General features: G+C 40.9%; 1 protein-coding gene across 2 annotated transcripts; it reads left to right on the forward strand.

Moving 5' to 3' along the window:
- The first annotated feature begins 14,669 nt into the window (after nucleotides 1–14,669).
- LOC133559886 (carbohydrate sulfotransferase 12-like) lies at nucleotides 14,670–23,848 on the forward strand. 2 transcript variants are annotated; one of them, XM_061911898.1, is made up of 6 exons: nucleotides 14,670–14,808; nucleotides 14,895–15,010; nucleotides 15,192–15,367; nucleotides 17,772–17,915; nucleotides 21,346–21,431; nucleotides 21,514–23,848. In XM_061911898.1, exons 2-6 carry the CDS (start codon nucleotides 14,896–14,898, stop codon nucleotides 21,758–21,760), a joined length of 768 nt encoding a protein of 255 aa, XP_061767882.1. In that variant the 5' UTR covers nucleotides 14,670–14,808; nucleotide 14,895; the 3' UTR covers nucleotides 21,761–23,848. The 2 variants fall into 2 exon arrangements, with proteins under 2 accessions (XP_061767882.1, XP_061767883.1); XM_061911899.1 differs by having other exon boundaries at nucleotides 15,195–15,367.
- The last annotated feature ends 3,762 nt before the right edge of the window (nucleotides 23,849–27,610 follow it).

A 27,610-nucleotide genomic window follows, 5' to 3' on the forward strand; every position in this document is an offset into this window, starting at 1 on the left:
TACACAATTATCAGAGCAGTTTTGGCAGTATTCTGATCCAACCTAAAGGAGGGAGGAGTCCTCCCACATTCTTTAAAGTACCAGTAGAATGGAAAAACAAGTTGACTTTATATGCTTAATTTTGTTTCACTGTTTCCATTTAACCATATACAGTTGTATTTCAAATCCGCAAAGTATTGGAAAATACCGTCTAAACATCAAAAAATGCCACAATTTCAGATAGCCATTTTAAATATTCTGCTCGGAATGTCTTCTGAAATTTCTGTAGATTCAGCGTGTCACTGGTCAACCCCAAATTCTTTCAGATGACACATGTTGAGTAAGAAGGACCACCAAGACAGAATGAGAATATCATTGAGTTTTACTAAAGCTTTGGGAGACCAGTCTTATAATGCAGTAGAGAGTATTAAGACCATACCTTCTGTCAAAAAATGATTTATGGGGGGTCATAAATCAATGATTTATGAGGGGTCAAGGTCAAAGGTCAATGATTTATGAGGGGTCAAGGTCAAAGGTTAATGATTTATGAGGGGTCAAGGTCAAGGGTCAAAGTCAAAGGTCAAAGTCAAAGGTCAGGGTCAAATGTCAAGGTCAAGTGGGTGTGGCTTACCCGGAAGAGGGTGGAGTTAAGACCTGCGGTGGGAGTGGTTAAACCAGGAAGAGGGTGGAGTTTTAACCAGAAAGAGGGCAGAGTTAAGACCTACGGTGGGAGTGGTTAAACCAGGAAGAGGGTGGAGTTAAGACCTGACGAGGGAACAAAGGAGGGTTCAGTTTTTTAAGAAAGCTTGAGAATGTCATATGAATAGCATGTGACCATCCATTTGACAGTTTAAATGTTTGCGATCGTTTGAAACAACTTCCAGATTTCGATGTATTGATGGCTGGGAATGTTACGTGTGGAGATGTGGACACGCACACACACACACACACACACACACACACGCAGAGGAGGGGTACAAAAGGGCGGTGTAAGGCTTAGTCATTATTTGGAGCTTTATACGTTAGCGTAAAGACTTTGTTCGATTTGGTCATGATTAGTGAAACGCCTGTGTCGATTTATAAAAATAATAAAACTTACATTGACGCTCCGCAAAAAAGTCGAGTGTTTCTAAATCGTATTCAGATGCCGCCGACCGAGTCTTTGCGTGAGAAATGGGACTTGGAAGCGTACGGGATGGAGGGATCTTTTGGATTTGTATTCAGATACGAAATGGGTGATATCTGCTTATTTCAGCTAAAAGAAAGAAGAGACGGAAGCCCTTTCTCGATATTTTCATCGTTATCTACCGTGGATTGGGAAGTTTTTGTTACGTGGGGAGATGTGGACACGCACACACACGCACACACGCACACACACACACACACACGCACACACACACACACACACACATTCGTGCGCACACATCGTTAAGACCAGAAGAGGGGACAAAGGAGGGTTCAGTTTTTACTGACCAGCCATTTGACAGTTTAAATGTTTACGATCGTTTGAAACAACTTCCATACCTCACGAAAACATATTTAAACAGATGGAGAAACTATCGCAGAACACAGTGTAACCTAGCAACTGACCATCCATTTGACAGTTTAAATGTTTACGATCGTTTGAAACAACAGATCAGTTTGGGGACAAAGGAGGGTTCAGTTTTATTGATGGCTGGGAATGTTACATGGGGAGATGTGGACACGCACACACGCACGCACGCACACACACACACACACACACACGCACACAAGCACACACACACACACACACACACACACACACACACCCCATTACCTCTGCTATACCATGTTATTAGACATTGGTTTAACTCCATTTAAGCATTTAAACGTTAAAAGCATTGCACTTGTACGACGTTGTAATACTTTTTTTTTTTTTACCAACCGATGACGACGAAGTGAAAGACGATGAACTTTGCTTAAACGATCTTACAAAGTTGGAAGATGATTATCGAGGTGTGTTTAAACCTTCGAATTATTTAATATTATGTGTATTCATTATTTAGTTTCATAGAGGAATTTCCGTAAGATCCTAACGCGATCGTTTTAACACAATCGCAGTCTGGTGAGTCAAATGATTCTCATTTTACAAGAAAAAAACATGCGGTATACGATACATATATACATATATTTACTTACAGATTTTCCGTTTACATCTCCGGCTCGCTAGTCTCCCTTAACGCTGACAGGTCCGCCGACGGCCGTCGAAGAGAGTCGGCCATTCCAGGCAGAGGAGAAGGCTTGATTGCGCCAAAGAACCCAGACATCGAATCCTTGCTCCGAGGGGAAATCATCGAAAACAACGGCGAATGTCCGACATGCCTCCGCTGTAAGTTTTTCTCGTTTTCTGTAAGCTTTTTAAGATTCTCAGGAGCTTTAAAGAGCTCCTCTCATTCCAATGTCTTTCGCTCAAATGAATTTCGCGCCTAAGGGGAATGGGCAAGGACTGATTCCGGAGGTGGGCGGTTGTTTCCGCCAAGCAACCTTCTGGTGTGCATTAGCGTCACTTACTGAAATGGAGTGTGGACCAAGATGGATCCCTACTCTATATTCTTTTATTTAACCCAATGTTTTTTAAATACGTGTATAATGCTTTATATCCTATGTGTTGTGAATTCCATCCTACATTATCTTCCAAGGAACCCAAAGAAATGTTACCACACCTCCCGCTTTATTTATTCTATAGATTGCCTGAACTATTTCATAAACTAAATCTTGTCTTGTTTCTGATGCTATGTTTTTTTATGCTCATCAATGCACTGCTGGAGTCCGAGCACACAACTACTTTCCTTGCTTTGTTTTCCTCTATCCAGTTAACTGCCATATAAATTGCTACCAATTCCCCCGTAAAAAACAGATAGTTTATCACTGATTATTTTATTTAATACTATGTTTCCTTGTGGGATAACTGCTACAGCTCTTACCTTTATTTTTTTTTTATAGTTTTTGATGCATCCGTATATATCATATCTCAATCCATTTTTCTATCTGGTAACTATTTAAATTTCTACTCTTTAGTAATTGCATGTTTTCTTTTGGGTTATCAAACATCCACGGTGGTATTGCAGGCATTGTTACTGTAGGACTAACTTTAATATTGTCAATTTTAACTTTATTACATATGTCTCCTATAATCCACCCAAAACTATTCTTTTTTTTTTTTTTTTCTCTCTTTTTCTTGGCAGTTTGGTAGCACTGGACAAGTGGGATATCCTTGCTTGGATCCTTTTAAAGTTGCCCGATAAACTGCTGAGAGTTTATCTCTCCTCTTGTCCAAAGGTTTTTCATTCATTTTTACTTGTAATACTGCCACTAGGGTTGATGTAGTAGCTCCACAACATAACCTTAAAGCCTGTGACTGGATCCGGTCTATTTTCCCAAGTCATGTTTTTGAAGCAGATTGGTAAATAATGCATCCGTAATCAATAACAGATGGAATTAAAGTTATAAATATATACATATATTGTTTTCAACGTTAACCTATCAGCCCCCCAATCATTACCCCTCAAAGCCCTCATTATATTTAACACCTTTTTACTTTTTCCCCTATTTTTTTATTTTCCGGAAGGAACACTCCTGAAGGAATAAATAAAGTACTATCTAATCTAATCAAATCTATTTTGCTGATGTGGGTTGACTAGTTCATATTTTTATCAAACCATATTCCTAAATATTTAAATACTTGTACCTCTTCTATATTTTCACCTTAGAGTTTTTATTTGGAGCTTGTTTTGTACTTTTGTCTTTGTAAAATGTATGACTTTTGTCTTTCCAACAGAGAATCTTAAACCTCAAGCCGTTCCCCAGTCTTGAACATTATTTACCACTTTGTTAGTTTTTTGATTATTTCTTTTGACTCTAAATAATATACTAGTCTTTCATTAATCATTTTTTTTTCCATTACTTTCCCCAAATTTAAAATTTCCTGCCTCTTCCGGGTCTTACCCTGACTTGCATATTGGAATTATTACCGCTAATTTTCCCCTCTGCCGGTCATTCTCCTTCTTCATATATCCTGTCATATCATTTCAAGACCACTTCTTTGACGATGCTACCTAAGTTTTTGATCATTCGATAACCCACTAGGTCTTTCCCCGGTGACGTATTTTTAACCTTTTTCAAAATTCGAACCATTTCATTCAAAGAAAATGTCATATCCATAGTGTTGGTAAAGCTATTATCGTTGTCTTCCACCATTTCCCCAATATTTAAACTCATTGTTTTTTCTCTCTTTTGTTTTTCCACATTTCTCAAATTATCATTACTGTGCACTTTAACACATGTTTTTGCTAAAGGTTCTGCTGTTTCTTTACCCGTGACTACATCTTCTTTAATAAATGTGGCACATCATCCTCTTTACCCTTCATTCCTATCTTTACGAATCGTTATATATCCTTTTATTATAAAGTTTAATATGTTTTTTTCGGGGTTCATGGAGAGATGCGGTAAAGAGTGGTAGCCAAGACACACGGTCACACACGGTCACACACGGTCACACTCGGCAATTATTTTGACCTGGGGAGCAGATTTAGAGGAAAAAAATGTGTCTGGGGGGCCGGGATATCTGATTTTCAGGTAAAAAAAACTTCACAATGACACAAAATAAACACAACAGTTAAACCTCACACTAAAAACAAGACATTGACTTGTACGTTCAAAAGACAGAATAGAACAAGTCAAGACATGCAATGCCATCTACAAAATGTTATGTAAATGTTAGTCATTACACACGCGGCTATGGTTTTGATGTATTTGTTACAGACATGTTTACGTCAAGTAACATCACATGGTTCCATTTGCACCTTTCAACAAATCTGAAAAGGAATATTAAGAAGTAAAACTTATATTTAATCCTACCTCTTCTCCGAGCACACGGTGACTGTACATACGGGTCGAAAAATGTTGACCTAATTCAGCATTTCTCAAACTGTGGGGAATAGAGACATGACAGGTGGGGCGCGAGGAACGGGAGGAAATTTCACTTTAATTTTTATTTTTTTTACTATGCTTTCATTTTCTATACACACTGTAAATCACTTTGTGATTCTGTCTGTGAAATCCGCCGTATAAATAAATGTAAATTACTTATTTTTCCTGTAGGCTTTAAATTTCTCGGCAGGAGCGAAAGTTTGACAGACATAGCAACAGTAACTTTTGCAGGCGGGGCTAAGAGGAACAAACTTTCGCGCGGATGGGTAGCAGGCTAATGTGCTGACCACAATTAAACAAAATGGATACATTTGCAACTCGCACCTCAAAGGTCTGCGGAGAAACAAAAATATGACGGGTCTAATCAACCAAAAAGTCAACCTAAAAGAAAATATGGCGAAGGGTATCTTGCTCTTGGATTCACGGCAGCGGAGGTGGGGGCAGAGGAGAGACCCCTGTGTGTTCTGTGTCTAAAACGGCTATCAGCAGACAGCATGAGACCCAACAAATTAAAGAGACACCTCGAGCATCACATGATGTCCAATAAATTGTTTTGTTGGGGCGATGGGGGTAGGTGGGCATTGAAAACTAACCCCTTAGTCTAAAGTGGGGATGAAAGAAAAAAAAAAAAGTTTGAGAAGCCCTGACCTAATTGTACGGATCTCACTTTAAATGGCAAACCGGTCATTTAAATGTTTTCACTTTGAATATGAAACGAGGAGTAAAATGTACAATTTACAATATTATCAATTATTTCACAAGGACATGTTTTAAGGATATTGTACAGTATAATTAAATCTAAACTGAATGTGATTTGTTTTCAGGATCATTTTATTTTTAGCCAGTAAACAACTGTTATGTACTTTTGAATCGGGTTTTCAAAAAAAAAAGAAAAAGGGAGGGACAATCAAGGATCAACAATGGCACGACTTTCACTAGCTTGCGTGAGGTCAAAAGACGAGAGATTTTAGACCAATGCTGCTTTGGATCTGTTCCTGCTAAACTAGTAAGTGACTTTCAATGCTCAAATCAGAATAATAATGCTAATTTTAGCTACTGGAAATTTGTGTGGTAGCAATAAATACCCACCAGCGCGATACTTCGCAGTTCCACACTGACCAACCACGCAACAAACTCAAAAGAACTGTACAAGGAAAAAACAATGCAGTGACTTCAAACTGCAAATATAAGGTTTGAGTAAAATATATAGGTTGGTGTGAATGTTGTCCGTCTATCTATGTTGACCCTGCAATGAGGGGGCGACTTGTCCAGGGTGTACACCTCCTTCCGCCCGATTGTAGCTGAGATAGGCGCCAGCGACCCCCACGTCCCCAAAAGGGAATAAGCGGTAGAAAATGGATGTAGGTTCCTACTGTGGAAAGTTCAGTAATACAGAATCATTGTGGCATTATCGTGTCAGTTTGACGCTATATGCGCTAGTCCTCATGGTAAATGTGGTTTTCCTTTTGGGAAAACGCCATCGCTCTGGTTCACTGGTGCGGCCAATATAAACCAAAACTGAAAGTTCTTAAGTGGGGCTTCAAGTAGAGTTTATACATCTTGTATCTGTGCCACATATAGCCTTATTTCAGTGTCAACAGTCTCCAGCTTACTTGCTACACATGTTTTGGCTCTGCCCATCCCAGTGCAGTTATTGGACCGACATTTTTAATACTTTGTCTGTTGTTGTAATTACCTACTAGGCCTTCTTTGCCTTTATTTGTTGTTGTATCTTTATGTTAGCAATTGGGACTTTTTGAATGAAATTGTCTGTGGCTCCATGTTAACGAAGTTGCCTGTACTATTTGACTGATGCATTTTATTGATTGATTTATTATTTTTCTTTCTTTTTTTTTGTCTCCTCAGAAAAAAATGTGGTAACTTTGTTTGTTTTATAACTTGTGCCAGGATAGCAGTAATTGCACAAAGGCATTCTTCTTCTTTTAGTTTTCTGACAGCACGTAGGCGTTCGCATCAACTTTCGTCTTTTTAACAAATGGGTAAAGGGGGGATGATGTATGCCGTAAAACTAGCTGGCACATTTAATATTTAATAATAATGAATATTGTAAAATTCTATAATTTTTGTTATTTAAAGGGGAAAACCCGATTCAAAAGTACATAACAGTTGTTTACTGGCTAAAAATAAAATGATCCTGAAAACAAATCACATTCAGTTTAGATTTAATTATACTGTACAATATCCTTAAAACATGTCCTTGTGAAATAATTGATAATATTGTAAATTGTACATTTTACTCCTCGTTTCATATTCAAAGTGAAAACATTTAAATGACCGGTTTGCCATTTAAAGTGAGATCCGTACAATTAGGTCAGGGCTTCTCAAACTTTTTTTTTTTTCTTTCATCCCCACTTTAGACTAAGGGGTTAGTTTTCAAGGCCCACCTACCCCCATCGCCCCAACAAAACAATTTATTGGACATCATGTGATGCTCGAGGTGTCTCTTTAATTTGTTGGGTCTCATGCTGTCTGCTGATAGCCGTTTTAGACACAGAACACACAGGGGTCTCTCCTCTGCCCCCACCTCCGCTGCCGTGAATCCAAGAGCAAGATACCCTTCGCCATATTTTCTTTTAGGTTGACTTTTTGGTTGATTAGACCCGTCATATTTTTGTTTCTCCGCAGACCTTTGAGGTGCGAGTTGCAAATGTATCCATTTTGTGTAATTGTGGTCCGCACATTAGCCTGCTACCCATCCGCGCGAAAGTTTGTTCCTCTTAGCCCCGCCTGCAAAAGTTACTGTTGCTATGTCTGTCAAACTTTCGCTCCTGCCGAGAAATTTAAAGCCTACAGGAAAAATAAGTAATTTACATTTATTTATACGGCGGATTTCACAGACAGAATCACAAAGTGATTTACAGTGTGTATAGAAAATGAAAGCATAGTAAAAAAAAATAAAAATTAAAGTGAAATTTCCTCCCTTTCCTCGCGCCCCACCTGTCATGTCTCTATTCCCCACAGTTTGAGAAATGCTGAATTAGGTCAACATTTTTCGACCCGTATGTACAGTCACCGTGTGCTCGGAGAAGAGGTAGGATTAAATATAAGTTTTACTTCTTAATATTCCTTTTCAGATTTGTTGAAAGGTGCAAATGGAACCATGTGATGTTACTTGACGTAAACATAACATTTTGTAGATGGCATTGCATGTCTTGACTTGTTCTATTCTGTCTTTTGAACGTACAAGTCAATGTCTTGTTTTTAGTGTGAGGTTTAACTGTTGTGTTTATTTTGTGTCATTGTGAAGTTTTTTGTACCTGAAAATCAGATATCCCGGCCCCCCAGACACATTTTTTTCCTCTAAATCTGCTCCCCAGGTCAAAATAATTGCCGAGTGTGACCGTGTGTGACCGTGTGTCTTGGCTACCACTCTTTACCGCATCTCTCCATGAACCCCGAAAAAAACATATTAAACTTTATAATAAAAGGATATATAACGATTCGTAAAGATAGGAATGAAGGGTAAAGAGGATGATGTGCCACATTTATTAAAGAAGATGTAGTCACGGGTAAAGAAACAGCAGAACCTTTAGCAAAAACATGTGTTAAAGTGCACAGTAATGATAATTTGAGAAATGTGGAAAAACAAAAGAGAGAAAAAACAATGAGTTTAAATATTGGGGAAATGATGGAAGACAACGATAATAGCTTTACCAACACTATGGATATGACATTTTCTTTGAATGAAATGGTTCGAATTTTGAAAAAGGTTAAAAATACGTCACCGGGGAAAGACCTAGTGGGTTATCAAATGATCAAAAACTTAGGTAGCATCGTCAAAGAAGTGGTCTTGAAATGATATGACAGGATATATGAAGAAGGAGAATGACCGGCAGAGGGGAAAATTAGCGGTAATAATTCCAATATGCAAGTCAGGGTAAGACCCGGAAGAGGCCGGAAATGATAAATTTGGGGAAAGTAATGGAAAAAAAAATGATTAATGAAAGACTAGTATATTATTTAGAGTCAAAAGAAATAATCAAAAAACTAACAAAGTGGTAAATAATGTTCAAGACTGGGGAACGGCTTGAGGTTTAAGATTCTCTGTTGGAAAGACAAAAGTCATACATTTTACAAAGACAAAAGTACAAAACAAGCTCCAAATAAAAACTCTAAGGTGAAAATATAGAAGAGGTACAAGTATTTAAATATTTAGGAATATGGTTTGATAAAAATATGAACTAGTCAACCCACATCAGCAAAATAGATTTGATTAGATTAGATTAGATAGTACTTTATTTATTCCTTCAGGAGTGTTCCTTCCGGAAAATAAAAAAATAGGGGAAAAAGTAAAAAGGTGTTAAATATAATGAGGGCTTTGAGGGGTAATGATTGGGGGGCTGATAGGTTAACGTTGAAAACATTACATGTATATATTTATAACTTTAATTCCATCTGTTATTGATTACGGATGCATTATTTACCAATCTGCTTCAAAAACATGACTTGGGAAAATAGACCGGATCCAGTCACAGGCTTTAAGGTTATGTTGTGGAGCTACTACATCGACCCTAGTGGCAGTATTACAAGTAAAAATGAATGAAAAACCTTTGGACAAGAGGAGAGATCAACTCTCAGCAGTTTATCGGGCAACTTTAAAAGAATCCAAGCAAGGATATCCCACTTGTCCAGTGCTACCAAACTGCCAAGAAAAAGAGAAAAAAAAAAAAAAAAAAGAATAGTTTTGGGTGGATTATAGGAGACATATGTAATAAAGTTAAAATTGACAATATTAAAGTTAGTCCTACAGTACCAATGCCTGCAATACCACCGTGGATGTTTGATAACCCAAAAGAAAACATGCAATTACTAAAGAGTAGAAATTTAAATAGTTACCAGATAGAAAAATGGATTGAGATATGATATATACGGATGCATCAAAAACTATAAAAAAAAAAATAAAGGTAAGAGCTGTAGCAGTTATCCCACAAGGAAACATAGTATTAAATAAAATAATCAGTGATAAACTATCTGTTTTTTACGGGGGAATTGGTAGCAATTTATATGGCAGTTAACTGGATAGAGGAAAACAAAGCAAGGAAAGTAGTTGTGTGCTCGGACTCCAGCAGTGCATTGATGAGCATAAAAAAAACATAGCATCAGAAACAAGACAAGATTTAGTTTATGAAATAGTTCAGGCAATCTATAGAATAAATAAAGCGGGAGGTGTGGTAACATTTCTTTGGGTTCCTTGGAAGATAATGTAGGATGGAATTCACAACACATAGGATATAAAGCATTATACATGTATTTAAAAAACATTGGGTTAAATAAAAGAATATAGAGTAGGGATCCATCTTGGTCCACACTCCATTTCAGTAAGTGACGCCAATGCACACCAGAAGGTTGCTTGGCGGAAACAACCGCCCACCTCCGGAATCAGTCCCCGCCCATTCCCCTTAGGCGCGAAATTCATTTGAGCGAAAGACATTGGAATGAGAGGAGCTCTTTAAAGCTCCTGAGAATCTTAAAAAGCTTACAGAAAACGAGAAAAACTTACAGCGGAGGCATGTCGGACATTCGCCGTTGTTTTCGATGATTTCCCCTCGGAGCAAGGATTCGATGTCTGGGTTCTTTGGCGCAATCAAGCCTTCTCCTCTGCCTGGAATGGCCGACTCTCTTCGACGGCCGTCGACGGACCCGTCAGCGTTAAGGGAGACCAGCGAGCCGGAGATGTAAACGGAAAATCTGTAAGTAAATATATGTATATATGTATCGTATACCGCATGTTTTTTTCTTGTAAAATGAGAATCATTTGACTCACCAGACTGCGATTGTGTTAAAACGATCGCGTTAGGATCTTACGGAAATTCCTCTATGAAACTAAATAATGAATACACATAATATTAAATAATTCGAAGGTTTAAACACACCTCGATAATCATCTTCCAACTTTGTAAGATCGTTTAAGCAAAGTTCATCGTCCTTCACTTCGTCGTCATCGGTTGGTAAAAAAAAAAAAGTATTACAACGTCGTACAAGTGCAATGCTTTTAACGTTTAAATGCTTAAATGGAGTTAAACCAATGTCTAATAACATGGTATAGCAGAGGTAATGGGGTGTGTGTGTGTGTGTGTGTGTGTGTGTGTGTGTGTGTGTGTGTGTGTGTGTGTGTGTGTGTGTGCTTGTGTGCGTGTGTGTGTGTGTGTGCGTGCGTGCGTGCGTGCGTGTGTGTGTGCGTGCGTGCGTGCGTGTGTGCGTGTCCACATCTCCCCATGTAACATTCCCAGCCATCAATAAAACTGAACCCTCCTTTGTCCCCAAACTGATCTGTTGTTTCAAACGATCGTAAACATTTAAACTGTCAAATGGATGGTCAGTTGCTAGGTTACACTATGTTCTGCGATAGTTTCTCCATCTGTTTAAATATGTTTTCGTGAGGTATGGAAGTTGTTTCAAACGATCGTAAACATTTAAACTGTCAAATGGCTGGTCAGTAAAAACTGAACCCTCCTTTGTCCCCTCTTCTGGTCTTAACGATGTGTGCGTACGAATGTGTGTGTGTGTGTGTGTGTGCGTGTGTGTGTGTGTGTGTGTGTGCGTGTGTGCGTGTGTGTGCGTGTCCACATCTCCCCACGTAACAAAAACTTCCCAATCCACGGTAGATAACGATGAAAATATCGAGAAAGGGCTTCCGTCTCTTCTTTCTTTTAGCTGAAATAAGCAGATATCACCCATTTCGTATCTGAATACAAATCCAAAAGATCCCTCCATCCCGTACGCTTCCAAGTCCCATTTCTCACGCAAAGACTCGGTCGGCGGCATCTGAATACGATTTAGAAACACTCGACTTTTTTGCGGAGCGTCAATGTAAGTTTTATTATTTTTATAAATCGACACAGGCGTTTCACTAATCATGACCGAATCGAACAAAGTCTTTACGCTAACGTATAAAGCTCCAAATAATGACTAAGCCTTACACCGCCCTTTTGTACCCCTCCTCTGCGTGTGTGTGTGTGTGTGTGTGTGTGTGTGTGTGTGTGTGTGTGTGTGTGTGTGTGTGTGTGTGTGTGTGTGTGTGTGTGTGTGTGTGTGTGTGTGTGTGTGTGTGTGCGTGTCCACATCTCCACACGTAACATTCCCAGCCATCAGTACATCGAAATCTGGAAGTTGTTTCAAACGATCGCAAACATTTAAACTGTCAAATGGATGGTCACATGCTATTCATATGACATTCTCAAGCTTTCTTAAAAAACTGAACCCTCCTTTGTTCCCTCGTCAGGTCTTAACTCCACCCTCTTCCTGGTTTAACCACTCCCACCGCAGGTCTTAACTCTGCCCTCTTTCTGGTTAAAACTCCACCCTCTTCCTGGTTTAACCACTCCCACCGCAGGTCTTAACTCCACCCTCTTCCGGGTAAGCCACACCCACTTGACCTTGACATTTGACCCTGACCTTTGACTTTGACCTTTGACTTTGACCCTTGACCTTGACCCCTCATAAATCATTAACCTTTGACCCTGACCCCTCATAAATCATTGACCTTTGACCTTGACCCCTCATAAATCATTGATTTATGACCCCCCATAAATCATTTTTTGACAGAAGGTATGGTCTTAATACTCTCTACCGCATTATAAGACTGGTCTCCCAAAGCTTTAGTAAAACTCAATGATATTCTCATTCTGTCTTGGTGGTCCTTCTTACTCAACATGTGTCATCTGAAAGAATTTGGGGTTGACCAGTGACACGCTGAATCTACAGAAATTTCAGAAGACATTCCGAGCAGAATATTTAAAATGGCTATCTGAAATTGTGGCATTTTTTGATGTTTAGACGGTATTTTCCAATACTTTGCGGATTTGAAATACAACTGTATATGGTTAAATGGAAACAGTGAAACAAAATTAAGCATATAAAGTCAACTTGTTTTTCCATTCTACTGGTACTTTAAAGAATGTGGGAGGACTCCTCCCTCCTTTAGGTTGGATCAGAATACTGCCAAAACTGCTCTGATAATTGTGTAATAACACATAATTACACAAATCATATCTCCCTCCATTTATCCTTACCTGCTCTTCCGCTTTGCAAAAATTGCAGCTGAAAATTCCAACAAATCGCACGACAAGTTCTCTCTGATTTCATTACAAATGTCCATCGCACACTTGACCATCTTACAGAAATAACATTTTGACCACCAGGGTCACAATTTCTTGTGAGGGCCCAAGGCTTTTTGTCAAAAGAGATGAGTTACAAATCTAGTGATTATTTCGGATGTTTTGCAGACATGGAAGGTGAGCCTCTCCGCAATCGCTAAGCACTCGCAGGTGGTCAGGTTCACAGCAGCCTCATGCAGCAGTCCTAGCTGCAGTCAGAGCAGAGACGACAAAGACTGACACCCAGAATGCAAATGAAATGTGCGTGTGTAAATTAAACTACCTTGATTTGTGTTATTCCTAAAAAAAAAACGTACTAATACTCTATAAAAAAAAAGTGATATCAGTACGTGATATCCGTGTGAAACACAGCGATAAATAAAAATAAAAGACAAAACGTTTCACAACTGCGACTTGGTTCCAATCCCATTGTTCATGTTAATGACCCAGTTTAGGATTGTTTGTGGATGTCAAAACCCTCAAGTCTTCTGATCAAATTTAATACTCTAACATTTAACAAGGCACAACAAAATTCCATCCATCCATTCATCTTCTTCCGCTTATCCGAGGTCGGGTCGCGGCGGAAACAGCCTAAGCAGGGAAACCCAGACTTTCCTCTCCCCAGCCACTTCGTCTAGCTCTTCCCGGGGATCCCGAGACGTTCCCAGGCCAGCCGGGAGACATAGTCTTCCCAACGTGTCCTAGGTCTTCCCCGTGGCCTCCTACCACTTGGACGTGCCCTAAACACCTCCCTAGGGAGGCGTTCGGGTTGCATCCTGACCAGATGCCCGAACCACCTCATCTGGCTCCTCTCGATGTGAAGGAGCAGCGGCTTTACTTTGAGTTCCTCCCGGATGGCAGAGCTTCTCACCCTATCTCTAAGGGAGAGCCCCGCCACACGGCGGAGGAAACTCATTTCGGCCGCTTGTACCCGTGATCTTATCCTTTCGGTCATGACCCAAAGCTCATGACCATAGGCGAGGATAGGAACGTAGATCGACCGGTAAATTGAGAGCTTTGCCTTCCGGCTCAGCTCCTTCTTCACCGAAACGGATCGGTACAACGTCCACATTACTGAAGACGCCGCACCGATCCGCCTGTCGATCTCACGATCCACTCTTCCCCCACTCGTGAACAAGACTCCTAGGTACTTGAACTCCTCCACTTGGGGCAGGGTGTCCTCCCCAACCCGGAGATGGCATTCCACCCTTTTCCGGGCGAGAACCATGGACTCGGACTTGGAGGTGCTGATTCTCATTCCGGTCGCTTCACACTCGGCTGCGAACCGATCCAGTGAGAGCTGAAGATCCCGGTCAGATGAAGCCATCAGGACCACATCATCTGCAAAAAGCAGAGACCTAATCCTGCGGTCTGTGCCTAGAAATTCTGTCCATAAAAGTTATGAACAGAATCGGTGACAAAGGACAGCCTTGGCGGAGTCTAACCCTTACTGGAAAACAAGAAAACTTTCAAACTGGCTTTTTATCCCTCCCCACGTTATTCCTCTCTTTTACAGCGACCATTTCAATTAATTTTGCAAACAAAGCGATGACATCATGTAAAGACTTCTAACTAATTGTAGGAGAGCCAATAGCTACTTTCCTTACTGAGGTGTTGGGAACATTCGCGGTCACTGGGCGTAAGCCCTGGAAAGCTGTCAGGTTGACTTTAGATTGTTTCCGTCATACTTCTTTTTATGAGACACTGGCTGGTAATGAGATCATAAAGTTAGCGACGTGCTGGCAGGTGACAACGCTGTAAGGTGAGTTCTGCAACTATGTTATACTAAAAGTACTGGACTGAAAAAATTGTGCTATCTATGTTTAACTCATTTTTCTTCCTTGACAGGATGACATCTAAAAAGCTGTCAACAAGGATATCTAATAGATATGTCCTGCTGCTACTTACTTTAGTGACATACATCTGTGTGATGGTATTCTATTACCATGGGGACATGTCAACAGGTATGAATGTTGGACTTTTCATTTTTACACACATAATTGAATGTGACAAACAAGGGCCACCTGAGTTTTTATTTGTGTTGTTTATTGCCGGTGACATCTGTATTGACATAGCAGTACTTGCTGTGGCAGGATCCCTAAATATAGCAATCTTTGCTCTCATGCGTGTGTACATGGTTCCCAGTAGGGAGGGCGGTCCGCGAGCAGGAGCTGAGGAAGACGGTGCTGAGAGACGCCTGCAGAGAAAACATGGAGCCCTTTCCCCAAGATAAGGAAAGCTCAGACAACCGTATCAAAACAGTGCTAAATCAACTCCTTGTCGATGATGAACATGGCGTCATTTACTGCTTTATAAATAAGGTGAGGGGCACACAAACAACACACCAACATGATCAACTATTCTATCAAGGAGGTGGTGCTAATGTAGCAGGCTGGATGCAGTCACCCTAATTAAGTAGTAAGAAGGGTGGGCCCAGATGAATGATTGTAGTGATTTAGAGGCACAGAAATGTGATGGAAAAGCTTTCCAGAGGGTGCTTGGATTTAGTAATGGGAGTTAAACGTTTGGAGTCACTAAATGGGAGGAAGCAAAATGGGTGGTAGTGTTTTAGAACAGTGGTTTTCAAATGGGGGTACGCGTACTCCTGGGGGTACTTTAAGGTATGCCATGGGGTACGTGAGATTTTTTTTAAATATTCTAAAAATAGCAACAATTCAAAAATCCGTTTAAAAAATATTTATTGAATAACACTTCAACAAAATATGAATGTAAGTTCATAAACTGTGAAAATAAATGCAACAATGCATTATTCAATGTTGACAGCTAGATTTTTAGTGGACATGTTCCATAAGTATTCATGTTAAGGATTTCTTTTTTTGTGAATATATGTTTAGAATTAGGTTCATGAATCCAGACGGATCTCTATTACTATCCCCAAAGAGGGCACTTTAAGTTGATGATTACTTCTATTTGTAGAAGTAGTTTATAATTGAATCACTTGTTTATTTTTCAGCAAGTTTTTAGTTATATTTTTATATCTTTTTTTTCCCAAATAGTTCAAGAAAGACCACTACAAATGAGCAATATTTTGCACTGTTATACAATTTAATAAATCAGAAACTGATGACATAGTGCTGTATTTTACTTCTTTATCTCTTTTTTTCAACCAAAAATGCTTTGCTCTGATTAGGGGGTACTTGAATTAAAAAAATGTTCACAGGGGGTACATCACTGAAAAAAGGTTGAGAACCACTGTTTTAGAAGGTCAGTGAGGTATGCGGGGATTGGCCCCTCGGGGCTGCGCAGACAAGAGCTTATGGCACTTTTTTGTGGCCTCAGCGCTGCTTTTTGGTGCTTGTTTAAAGGGGAACATTATCACAGTTTCTGAAGGGTAAAAACCAATGAAAATCAGTATCCAGAGGCTTATTTTATTTTTCGAAGTTTTTCTCAAAATTTTACCCATCACGCAATATCCCGAAAAACGGCTTCAAAGTGCCTGATTTTAACCGTCGTTATATCCACCCGTCCATTATCCTGTAACGTCACAGTGTGATCACACAGAAACAAATATGGCGGATAGCACAGAAAGGTATAGCGATATTAGCTCGGATTCAGACTCTGATTTCAGCGGCGTAAGCGATTCAACAGATTACGCATGTATCGAAACGGATGGTTGGAGTGTGGAGGCAGGTAGCCAAACCAAAATTGAAGAAGAAACTGAAGCTATTGAGCCATATCACGACAGACAGCGGCACGGGAGGGAGCGAGGACGAATTTGGCAAACGCCTTCTAACCAACGATTGGTATGTGTTTGTTTGGCATTAAATGTGGGTGGGGGGGAGGCTGGATGCGAATATAGCTACAAATGAGGCATAATGATGCAATATGTACATACAGCTAGCCTAAATAGCATGTGAGCATCGATTAGCTTGCAGTCATGCCGTGACCAAATATGTCTGATTAGCACACTCCACATAAGTCAATAACATCACCAAAACTCACCTTTGTGCATTCATGCACAACCTTATAAGTTTGGTGGACAAAATGAGACAGAAAAAGAAGTTGCATAAATCATATCCAGGGGGTTAACCTCGCTCGTCTGCGGGAAGAGACTGCCGTCGTCTCTGAATAGCTCGTACTCGGGCAGATTCAGTGGTGGTCTATTTTCCAATATTGCAGATTTTGTTGACTTTATCATTGGAAATGCATCTGCTTTGAATGTCGCAGGATATACACACATTCTTGTGTGGATATCGGAAAAATAACAGAGCTGATTTGACTTGGTGCGTGTAATAAGATTGAGAAAATGGCGGATTGCTTCATGTTGTGACGTCACGGGTGAAAGGTCATCGCTCGACAGGCTATCAACTGAAAGGCGTTTAAATCGCCAAATTCACCCTTTTAGAGTTCGGAAATCGGTTAAAAAAACATATGGTCTTTTTCTGCAACATCAATGTATATACTGATGCTTACATAGGTCTAGTGATAATGTTCCCCTTTAAAACTTGTTGAAAAAAGCTTCCCGCCATCATTGAGAAACGCAATGAGCCAGATACCAAACTGGCAATGTGTGAACGCCCCGTTAGGCTGCATCGGAAGTCAGGTATGTAGCCACACATGTTTGTTTGTTACCGCCAATTGAATTCAGTTGTACGTACCTCCACATGCTGTTTCCACAGTCAAATTTGACATGATCGGCTAAACAACATGATTATTATGTTGGTGCTAAAATTATGCTCAAGTTGATTTTCTTCCTTTCTCCAGGTGGCATGCACTAATTGGAAGAGGTTCATGAAAGCACTAAAAGAAGGCGAGCCCTACCCTGATCTCATGAGCATATCTCGCACACAGGCCCACAATAGGAAAAATGTGCGTACCCTTGCCAGCTTCTCAAAAGTCGAAATGAAGGTGAGCATTCAGATCTCCTGTCATTAGAATGGTAAGGAAGGGTTCATGTCATTCCGTTCACTGAAGCTTTTCAACTGTGATCTAATTAAAATGGAGTGCTCAACTTAAATTAAACCAGCAGGAATTTAGTTTCAACCCTAATTAGTAGTATACAAAATGCATCATGATGTCTGCTGTGGCATAACTCCATATTGAAACAGGAGCTCAGAACACTCAGAAAGAGATCCTCCCAACACAGGATTAAGTTCGTACAATAGTTGTTACATATTCTGGTGGTCATTCCGATCTACGCTCATTACAGTAATTTTACTATCTTCTGTTTTTTTACTGAATGTACAATAATCTCTGAACTATTTTTCCTCATACGATGCATGGGCTGCATCATTGTCCTCATATTAGTATTTGAGCCGTAAAAGATGTGTAATTCTAGTACCAGTACTAGTTTTGATGAGTTGTAGTGCAGGCATGTGGTGTTTACATTTTAAATAGGCCAATTTTGTTTGAGCATTAGTGTAACGGTTGATTGATGTATATTCCTAAAGTTCAAGTATATTGATCTGTGCTCGGCAAGTTTACTTTCAGGAAGATAGCTGTCGATCCAAGGTCGTTCTTAAACAGGAATCGAACTATTTTATCGATACTAGGAAAAGAAAAAAATTGGGCTTAAGAACGGCAGACTTTATATAAAGTTTAGCACTTTTAATAATGACGTTAAATATTAAGTTTATTTTGCTCGTCTGTGACGTCTTCAAAACAAAAAAGGCAAATAGCTATGGTGGCCGAGAAAGGTCACAACAAACGCCACAAGACGATATTAATTACAAAACGACACAAAACTTTCAGCAACAGCACGATTGCAAAAGTGTCAACAAATACAAACGACACAACACAACATTTTAAAGTCGCAAACATACTTGCCAACCTTGAGACCTCCCAATTCGAGAGATGGGGGGGAGAGGTGGAGTTGGGCGGGGTTGAGGTGGGAGGTAGGGGGTAGTATGTTTGGGGTTTATATTGTAGCACCCCAGAAGAGTTAGTGTTACAAGGGGTTATGGGTATTTGTTTTGTTGTGTTTAGGTTGTTTTACGGTGCGAATGTTCTCCCGAAATGTGTTTTTCATTCTTGTTTGGTGTAGGTTCACAGTGTGGCGCACATTTGTAACAGTGTTAAAGTCGTTTAGACGGCCACCCTCAGTGTGACCTTTATGGCTGTTGACCAAGTATGCGTTGCATTCACTTGCGTGTGTGAAAAGCCGTACATATAATGTACGGCACGCCCCCAATATTGTTGTCTGGGTAGAAATCGGAAGAATGGTTGACCCGCGAGATTTTCGGGAGGGGCACTGAAATTCGGGAGTCTCCCGGGAAAATCGGGAATGTTGGCCAGTATGGTCGCAACACAATTTTAGGCCAGAAAAGACGCGACCGACAAAACGGAATTGACAGCGTAACAAGTCACGGCGATGCACCAGCATTCAGAACATCACAACATGCAACTGGCAGCCAAGAAGAAGTCAATTCCTTATTGGCGTGACTTCCAGGGTGGAGAAAAGATCATGTATGGCCAGTTCGTCAAACTTGATTTAGCAGGTAATCTAAAGTTAAAATGTTGGTTACTGTAGTTTTACTGAAATTTGCTTGAATAGTGAAATTGTGCGCAGAAAAGGTTTGTTTTTGTTAATTCAACCTAAAGCGTTGGTTGAACTTTATTTCTTATTGTTGTTTACTTGCTTGTTTGTATCTGTAATTAATTTGTACCTAGTTCTCTTACAAGAAGAAACAGGAAAATAGGAAACGTCACCTGCAGTGTCCAGTATCCAGTATTTTTTTTTTCACGCATGCGTACTAAGTGGTGTTGCGCCGGCGGACGGAGGTGGGGGGGTCTTAAACGGTGGCATTGTGTGTGTGTGTGTGTGTGTGTGTGTGTGTGTGTGTGTGTGTGTGTGTGTGTGTGTGTGTGTGTGTGTGTGTGTGTGTGGACAAGGATAAGGTTAGGTGGGATATAGCCTGTATAACCTTAGTGTAGAGAGGGCCTAGGAAAACTTCAAAACCCTCCATCAACGTTTTCTGTGGCATGACATTAGCGTTGAAAAAGGTTCAGGACATTCAGAAAGAGATCCTCCCAACACATCATTAGCATAGATCGGTACAGTGGTTCTCAAACTTTCTTCATCAAGTACCACCTCAGAAAACACTTGGCTTTCCAAGTACCACCATAATTACCAACATCAAAATACAGTAGCATAGTAGGCATAAGTGTTCACTAAAATGATAAATAAATAAATGATAAATGGGTTGTACTTGTATAGCGCTTTTCTACCTTCAAGGTACTCAAAGCGCTTTGACACTACTTCCACATTTACCCATTCACACACACATTCACACACTGATGGAGGGAGCTGCCATGCAAGGCGCCAACCAGCACCCATCAGGAGCAAGGGTGAAGTGTCTTGCTCAGGACACAACGGACGTGACGAGGTTGGTACTAGGTGGGATTTGAACCAGTGACCCTCGGGTTGCGCACGGCCACTCCCTCACTGCGCCACGCCGTCCCTAAAAAATAAGTATATTGTAAAATTACATACAGTTTGAACAGCAACACTGTGTTTGAATATCCATCCATCCATTTTCTACCACTTATTCCCTTAATATAGGGAAATAAAATTGTTACACTTTTATGTTACAGCTCGGTGGACCAGGGGTTAGTGCTGGTGCCTGTGTTCGATTCCCGGGCTCAGGGTCTTTCTGTGTGAAGTTTATATGTTTGCATGTTCTCCCCGTGACTGCATGGGTTCCCTCCGGGTACTCCGGCTTCCCCCCACCTCATAAGACATGCACCTGGTAATAGGCTGATTGGCAACACTAAATGGTCCCTAGTGTGTGAATGTGAGTGTGAATGGTGTCTGTCCATCTGTGTTGGCCCTGCGATGAGGTGGCAACTTGTCCAGAGTGTACCCCGCCTTCCACCCGAGTGCAGCTGCGAAAGGCTCCAGCACCGCCATGACCCCAAGAGGGACAAGCGGTAGAATATTGATGGAAAACTGTTACATCACAATATTTAATGTAGTGATTCTTTAGTGTACCACGAGGAAGAGCCCGCAGAACATCTAGTGTTTGAGAACCACTGATTTAGTAAATGTCGTCAGGTGCAAGTAAAAAGAACACAACCACATTGACAATGGAGATGATGCAAAAGACTTACCTATTTGCAGGCGAAGTTGAAGCACTACACCAAGTTCATGTTTGTCCGTGAACCCTTTACGCGCCTCATCTCAGCCTTCCGGGACAAATTCCTGTCATTGAATCAAAACTATTACCAAGCTATAAGCCGAGGCCTTCTGCATCGCTACGGCAACCTGTCTGACACACCGCTGACTGTGAAGGAGGCGGTTGCGTCAGGCATCCAGCCCACCTTCTACCATTTTGTCCAGCACCTGCTGGACCCAGAGACGAACAGGCGTTCGTTTGACGTTCACTGGAGGCAGTTTTACCACTTGTGTCAACCCTGCTACATCGAGTAAGCTGCATATTCTTCATCTTCTCCATCATTTCCAGTGCTGAGAAATAAACCCAGTTTAACGTTAACGTGTTCTGCTCAGGTACGACTTTATCGGGCATCAGGAGACGCTTGATGAAGACGCCCTGGAACTGCTAACGTCCTTGAACATGGAGAAGCTCATCAAGTTTCCCCCGGCCTACGAAAATGTGACGTCTCCTGCATCATTGTCGGAGTGGTTTAAAGAAGTGCCCCTGAAGGACAGGAGAAAGCTTTACGAGCTCTATAAGATGGACTATGAGCTGTTTGGCTACCAACTACCTTACACTTTACTCAACATCACACAATAGAGGTGGAGCCTTTTTTGGGGGCTACTTGGTAAAGTCTTGAGGACGTTCAACATGGAGCACAGTCCTCCACCAATGTATTAATCCTAATTTGGTTCGCACCGTCATAGATAACTTCCGATTACATTAAAACTAGTGCTGCCAAACAAATACACTATTTAAATCAGTTTATTTAAACTTTTGGATTTTGACACACATGAAATTTAACTGTCAGAATTTCATACAGGAAAATATTTTAAATGTTTTACTTGAATGTGCATCATTTATTCGGACAAAACGTGGTAACAGTTTTATCTAAAGTACAGTCAGGATGTATGTTGAAGTGAAATTTGCCAGCGAGCACACAAGTTGCAATCTCCTCACTCATATTGCCGTAGTGCTGACCATAAAGCAGTTCTTCTCATTTTTCAGTTTTTCGGTGCAATGCCAGGGGACTGAATGTTGCTAACGTTTATTTACAAGTAGGGATTTACGGTGTACGGTATAATGATAAACCGCAGTCAAATTCCTGACGGTTAGTAATACATTTTTAATTTGAGTTGCTGGGCCCATCCGGGCGGGGCGTCCCACCTTTCTACCCGCCCAATGGTTAGTAATATCGTTTGAATTTTTAATCACTGAAAAACCGTCATTTATTAATGCATTTTAAGCAACACTGCTTACTGCTCCCCTCACCTCCCAGGGGGTGATCAAGGGTGATGGGTCAAATGCAGAGAATCATTTCGCCACACCTCGTGTGTGTGTGTGTGTGTGTGTGTGTGTGTGTGTGTGTGTGTGTGTGTGTGTGTGTGTGTGTGTGTCTGTGTGTGTATGTGTGTGTGTGTGTGTGTGTGTGTGTGTGTGAGTGTGTGACAATAGTTGGCATTTTAACTTTAACTGTTAACTTATTGGAAAAAGAGTCACAGCAACGCTGGCACATCCGCACTCGCGTCATTTGGCTTGGAAAATACATGGTGGAATACAACACGGACTTTGCTACTGAGATTTACTCTTTGAGTAAACAGAGCCGAGCTCTTGGTTCAACTTCATTTTCCCTCCCTTAAATTCCGTGGGGTCTCGGCGTGCGTTTAAGATAGCGACAGGCGCGAACAATATTGGAGACAGACACATTTGTCTTATACTAAAATGATACAGCAAAGAAGAATACCATTTGATCTTGCTTTTTTCTTCTCATCGCAGCATCCATCAGCTGTGACTGAGAGTTAATGAGGTGAGGAAACATGCAGCCGATGATGACTTTTTGTTTATAAAGTCTGTAGTTTGTTTACTGGGAAGGATAGACACTCATCCTTCGTTTAACTGCAAACTTTATCAGTTTCCAAATAACATAAATACTAGCTATAATGTTTTGTCATCTCATTAAATTGAAGTTAGGCTGTGACGATTGTGTATTAGACGTGGGAGGTATCACTCCCATTTATTTTTGTTGGCCAAAAGGTTATGAACATAGACATGCAGGCAGCGGGAAGTTTTTTGATGAGCACGCTGTGTAGTAAACTTTAAGAACTCAGCCATCACGCCTCGTCTGCATCTTTTAGGATTAGACGTATATTTGGAAGGCCATTTTCAAGAAGGATATTTCAAAAGAAACTACATCTTGTGAGACGATGTCGGCCAACCCCGGAAGCTAGCTCAGCTGTTCCAGCGATGAAATGAGAGTTCAGATATTTTAATAGTTTAATGGGTTTTTTTTGCAAATTTAATTTTGACAGTACCACATAAGATATGTTTTAATTGCTGATGCAGGTTTATTGGTTATTAAATGCTCCAGAAAATAACCCATTTTGTACAATTTGCAGTAGTGCGTAAATGTGTTTCTGTAGTCATGTGGTGACGTACAAACCCCGTTTCCATATGAGTTGGGAAATTGTGTTAGATGTAAATATAAACGGAATACAATGATTTGCAAATCCTTTCCAACCTATATTCAGTTGAATGCACTACAAAAACAAACTTTTTTTTTTTTTGTGAAAATAATAATTAACTTAGAATGTCATGGCTGCAACACGTGCCAAAGTAGTTGGGAAAGAGCATGTTCACCACTGTGTTACATCACCTTTTCTTTTAACAACACTTAATAAATGTTTGGGAACTGAGGAAACTAATTGTTGAAGCTTTGAAAGTACAATTCTTTCCCATTCTTGTTTTATGTAGAGCTTCAGTTGTTCAACAGTCCTGGGTCTCCGCTGTCGTATTTTGCGCCACAAATTTTCGATGGGAGACAGGTCTGGACTGCAGGCGGGCCAGGAAAGAACCCACACTCTTTTTTAATGAAGCCACGCTGTTGTAACACGTGGCTTGGCATTGTCTTTCTGAAATAAGCAGGGGCGTCCATGATAACGTTGCTTGGATGACAACATATGTTGCTCCAAAACCTGTATGGACCATTCAGCATTAATGGTGCCTTCACAGATGGTGGAAGGAATACTTCGAAGACCTCCTCAATCCCACCAACACGTCTTCCTATGAGGAAGCAGTGCTCGGGGAATCTGTGGTGGACTCTCCTATTTCTGGGGCTGAGGTCGCTGAGGTAGTTAAAAAGCTCCTCGGTGGCAAGGCCCCAGGGGTGGATGAGGTCTGCCCAGAGTTCCTTAAGGCTCTGGATGCTGTGGGGCTGTCTTGGTTGACAAGACTCTGCAGCATCGCGTGGACATCGGGGGCGGTACCTCCGGATTGGCAGACCGGGGTGGTGGTTCCTCTCTTTAAGAAGGGGGACCGGAGAGTGTGTTCCAACTATCGTGGGATCACACTCCTCAGCCTTCCCGGTAAGGTTTTTTCAGGTGTACTGGAGAGGAGGCTACGCCGGATAGTCGAACCTCAGATTCAGGAGGAACAGTGTGGTTTTCGTCCTGGTCGTGGAACTGTGGACCAGCTCTATACTCTCGGCAGGGTTCTTGAGGGTGCATGGGAGTTTGCCCAACCAGTCTACATGTGCTTTGTGGACTTGGAGAAGGCATTCGACCGTGTCCCTCGGGAAGTCCTGTGGGGAGTGCTCAGAGAGTATGGGGTATCGGACTGTCTTATTGTGGCGGTCCGTTCCCTGTACGATCAGTGCCAGAACTTGGTCCGCATTGCCGGCAGTAAGTTGAACACATTTCCAGTGAAGGTTGGACTCCGCCAAGGGTGTCCTTTGTCACCGATTCTGTTCATAACTTTTATGGACAGAATTTCTAGGCGCAGTCAAGGCGTTGAGGGGTTCCGGTTTGGTGACCGCAGGATTAGATCTCTGCTTTTTGCAGATGATGTGGTCCTGATGGCTTCATCTGGCCGGGATCTTCAGCTCTCACTGGATCGGTTCGCAGCCGAGTGTGAAGCGACCGGAATGAGAATCAGCACCTCCAAGTCCGAGTCCATGGTTCTCGCCCGGAAAAGGGTGGAATGCCATCTCCGGGTTGGGGAGGAGACCCTGCCCCAAGTGGAGGAGTTCAAGTACCTAAGAGTCTTGTTCACGAGTGGGGGAAGAGTGGATCGTGAGATCGACAGGCGGGTCGGTGCGGCGTCTTCAGTAATGCGGACGTTGTACCGATCCGTTGTGGTGAAGAAGGAGCTGAGCCGGAAGGCAAAGCTCTCAATTTACCGGTTGATCTACGTTCCCATCCTCACCTATGGTCATGAGCTTTGGGTCATGACCGAAAGGATAAGATCACGGGTACAAGCGGCCGAAATGAGTTTCCTCCGCTGTGTGGCGGGGCACTCCCTTAGAGATAGGGTGAGAAGCTCTGCCATCCGGGAGGAACTCAGAGTAAAGTCGCTGCTCCTTCATATCGAGAGGAGCCAGATGAGGTGGTTCGGGCATCTGGTCAGGATGCCACCCGAACGCCTCCCTAGGGAGGTGTTTAGGGCACGTCCAACCGGTAGGAGGCCACGGGGAAGACCCAGGACACGTTGGGAAGACTATGTCTCCCGGCCGGCCTGGGAACGCCTCGGGATCCCCCGGGAAGAGCTAGACGAAGTGGCTGGGGAGAGGGAAGTCTGGGTTTCCCTGCTTAGGCTGTTGCCCCCGCGACACGACCCGGATAAGCGGAAGAAGATGGATGGATGGATATATTTTATTATTAATAATTAATAATATTTATCTTTGTGGAAACACTGATCATCTTAATGCTTTCTCACAATAAATATATATATAGAAACAGATAAATATCAATATGCAACACTTTATTTTCTCTAAGTGCACATTTTTCAAATTGAACATTTTCAAATGATCACTTCCAAGACAGTCTTGGGAACTCACTAAATCCCATTGTAACTAGCTAGCCACTAACATTTTTTTTCAAACAAATCATGAATTACTTTGCACCATGTTCGTACAAATAATAACTCACGTAAAATACAAAAGCCAACTCTCAATTTTTAAAATAAATCATGTCACACTTTAAATTAGACACCAAATCTGTTATCTGTTTCTTTGTCAGTTAGTGGGAAGCCTGGCATTGCATGCTGTTAACCAGTGTGTTGTACTGTAGTGTGTAACTTGACACTGCAACTCTGAGTGAGTCTTGCAGATGTTCATCAGTGAGGCGTGTTCTGTGTTTGTTCTTGATGAAGTTCATGTCAGAAAAGGCTGATTCACAAAGATAAGTTGAACCAAACAGGCTTGCAACCTTCATAGATGCTGCGCATACACCACTGTACTTTACTGTGTCAACAAGGCACCAAAAGTTTGGTGCAGCCTGGTGGGCTTTAAATTTTAAATTGTCAGGAAAGAAGAGGAAGGAATTCAAAAGGTAAAAGGGTGTATGTGTTTAAAAATTCTAAAATCATTTTTAAAGTTGTATTTTTTCTCTAAAATTGTATTTCTGTAAGTTATAAGAAGCCAAGTTAAAAAAAAAAAAAACATTTTATTTAAACAAGTGAAGACAAAGTCTTTAAAATAATTTCTTGGATTTTCAAATTCTATTTGAGTTTTGTCTCTTTTAGAATTAAAAATGTCAAGCAAAGCGAGACCAGCTTGCTAGTAAATAAATAAAATTTAAAAATAGAGGCATCTCACTGGTAAGTACTGCTATTTGAGCTATTTTTAGAACAGGCCATGGGGCGACTCATCTGGTTCTTACGGGCTACCTGGTGCCCGCGGGCACCGCTTTGGTGACCCCTGCTTTAGAGGTTATTCAGCTCTCTGGTAGCCTTGCTGTGCTGACATGTGCATGCAGCTCCTAACAGCTTCTCTTGGCTGCCCCCTGATGTACTGTTCAGAGAAGTACAAAGAGTCTAGAATAGATAGCTGCTGGCAGTGGTGTGAGGATCGATACTGACATAGCTATAACGCCGATACAATATCTTTCTACTCTAATTAATATCGATTCTCAAATCAAAATGTCGATACTTTTGACACTTAAGCTATTTGAGGTATATGTTTATTAACAGGAACACAGTGTAAAAAAGTATCTAAACTTTATGGATGGATTAAGCAAAGAAATCAATGTTGAATGCATGTTTAATATTTTCACGTTAACAGAAAAGGGACAAGTGGTAGAAAAAGGATGGAGGGATGGTCATGTGACTGAATTCTGACTTACTTTTTATTTTATTAAAAAGTATTTTTAGTTTTTGATTTTTAGTTCTTATTCATTTTTCTTTTTTAATTTGTAGTTCTTATTAATCTATTTATTTTTATTGCTATTATTATCTTACTGTTTTCCTTTTGTTATGTTTTGAAACACAATGTTAGTGTATTTATTTGATTTTGTCCAGTTTTTTTTTCTTGTGTTAGCTTACCTATATTGTTATTCACGCTACTACCTCGATATATAGTTTGAAATAAATAAATATAAAATAAGAAATAATAATGACAATAAATATAAATAATAAACCCCGGCCGAGTCATACCAAAGACTATACAAATGGGACCCG

This window comes from Nerophis ophidion, linkage group LG10 (genome assembly GCF_033978795.1).
Source record: "Nerophis ophidion isolate RoL-2023_Sa linkage group LG10, RoL_Noph_v1.0, whole genome shotgun sequence".
Lineage (NCBI taxonomy): Eukaryota > Metazoa > Chordata > Actinopteri > Syngnathiformes > Syngnathidae > Nerophis > Nerophis ophidion.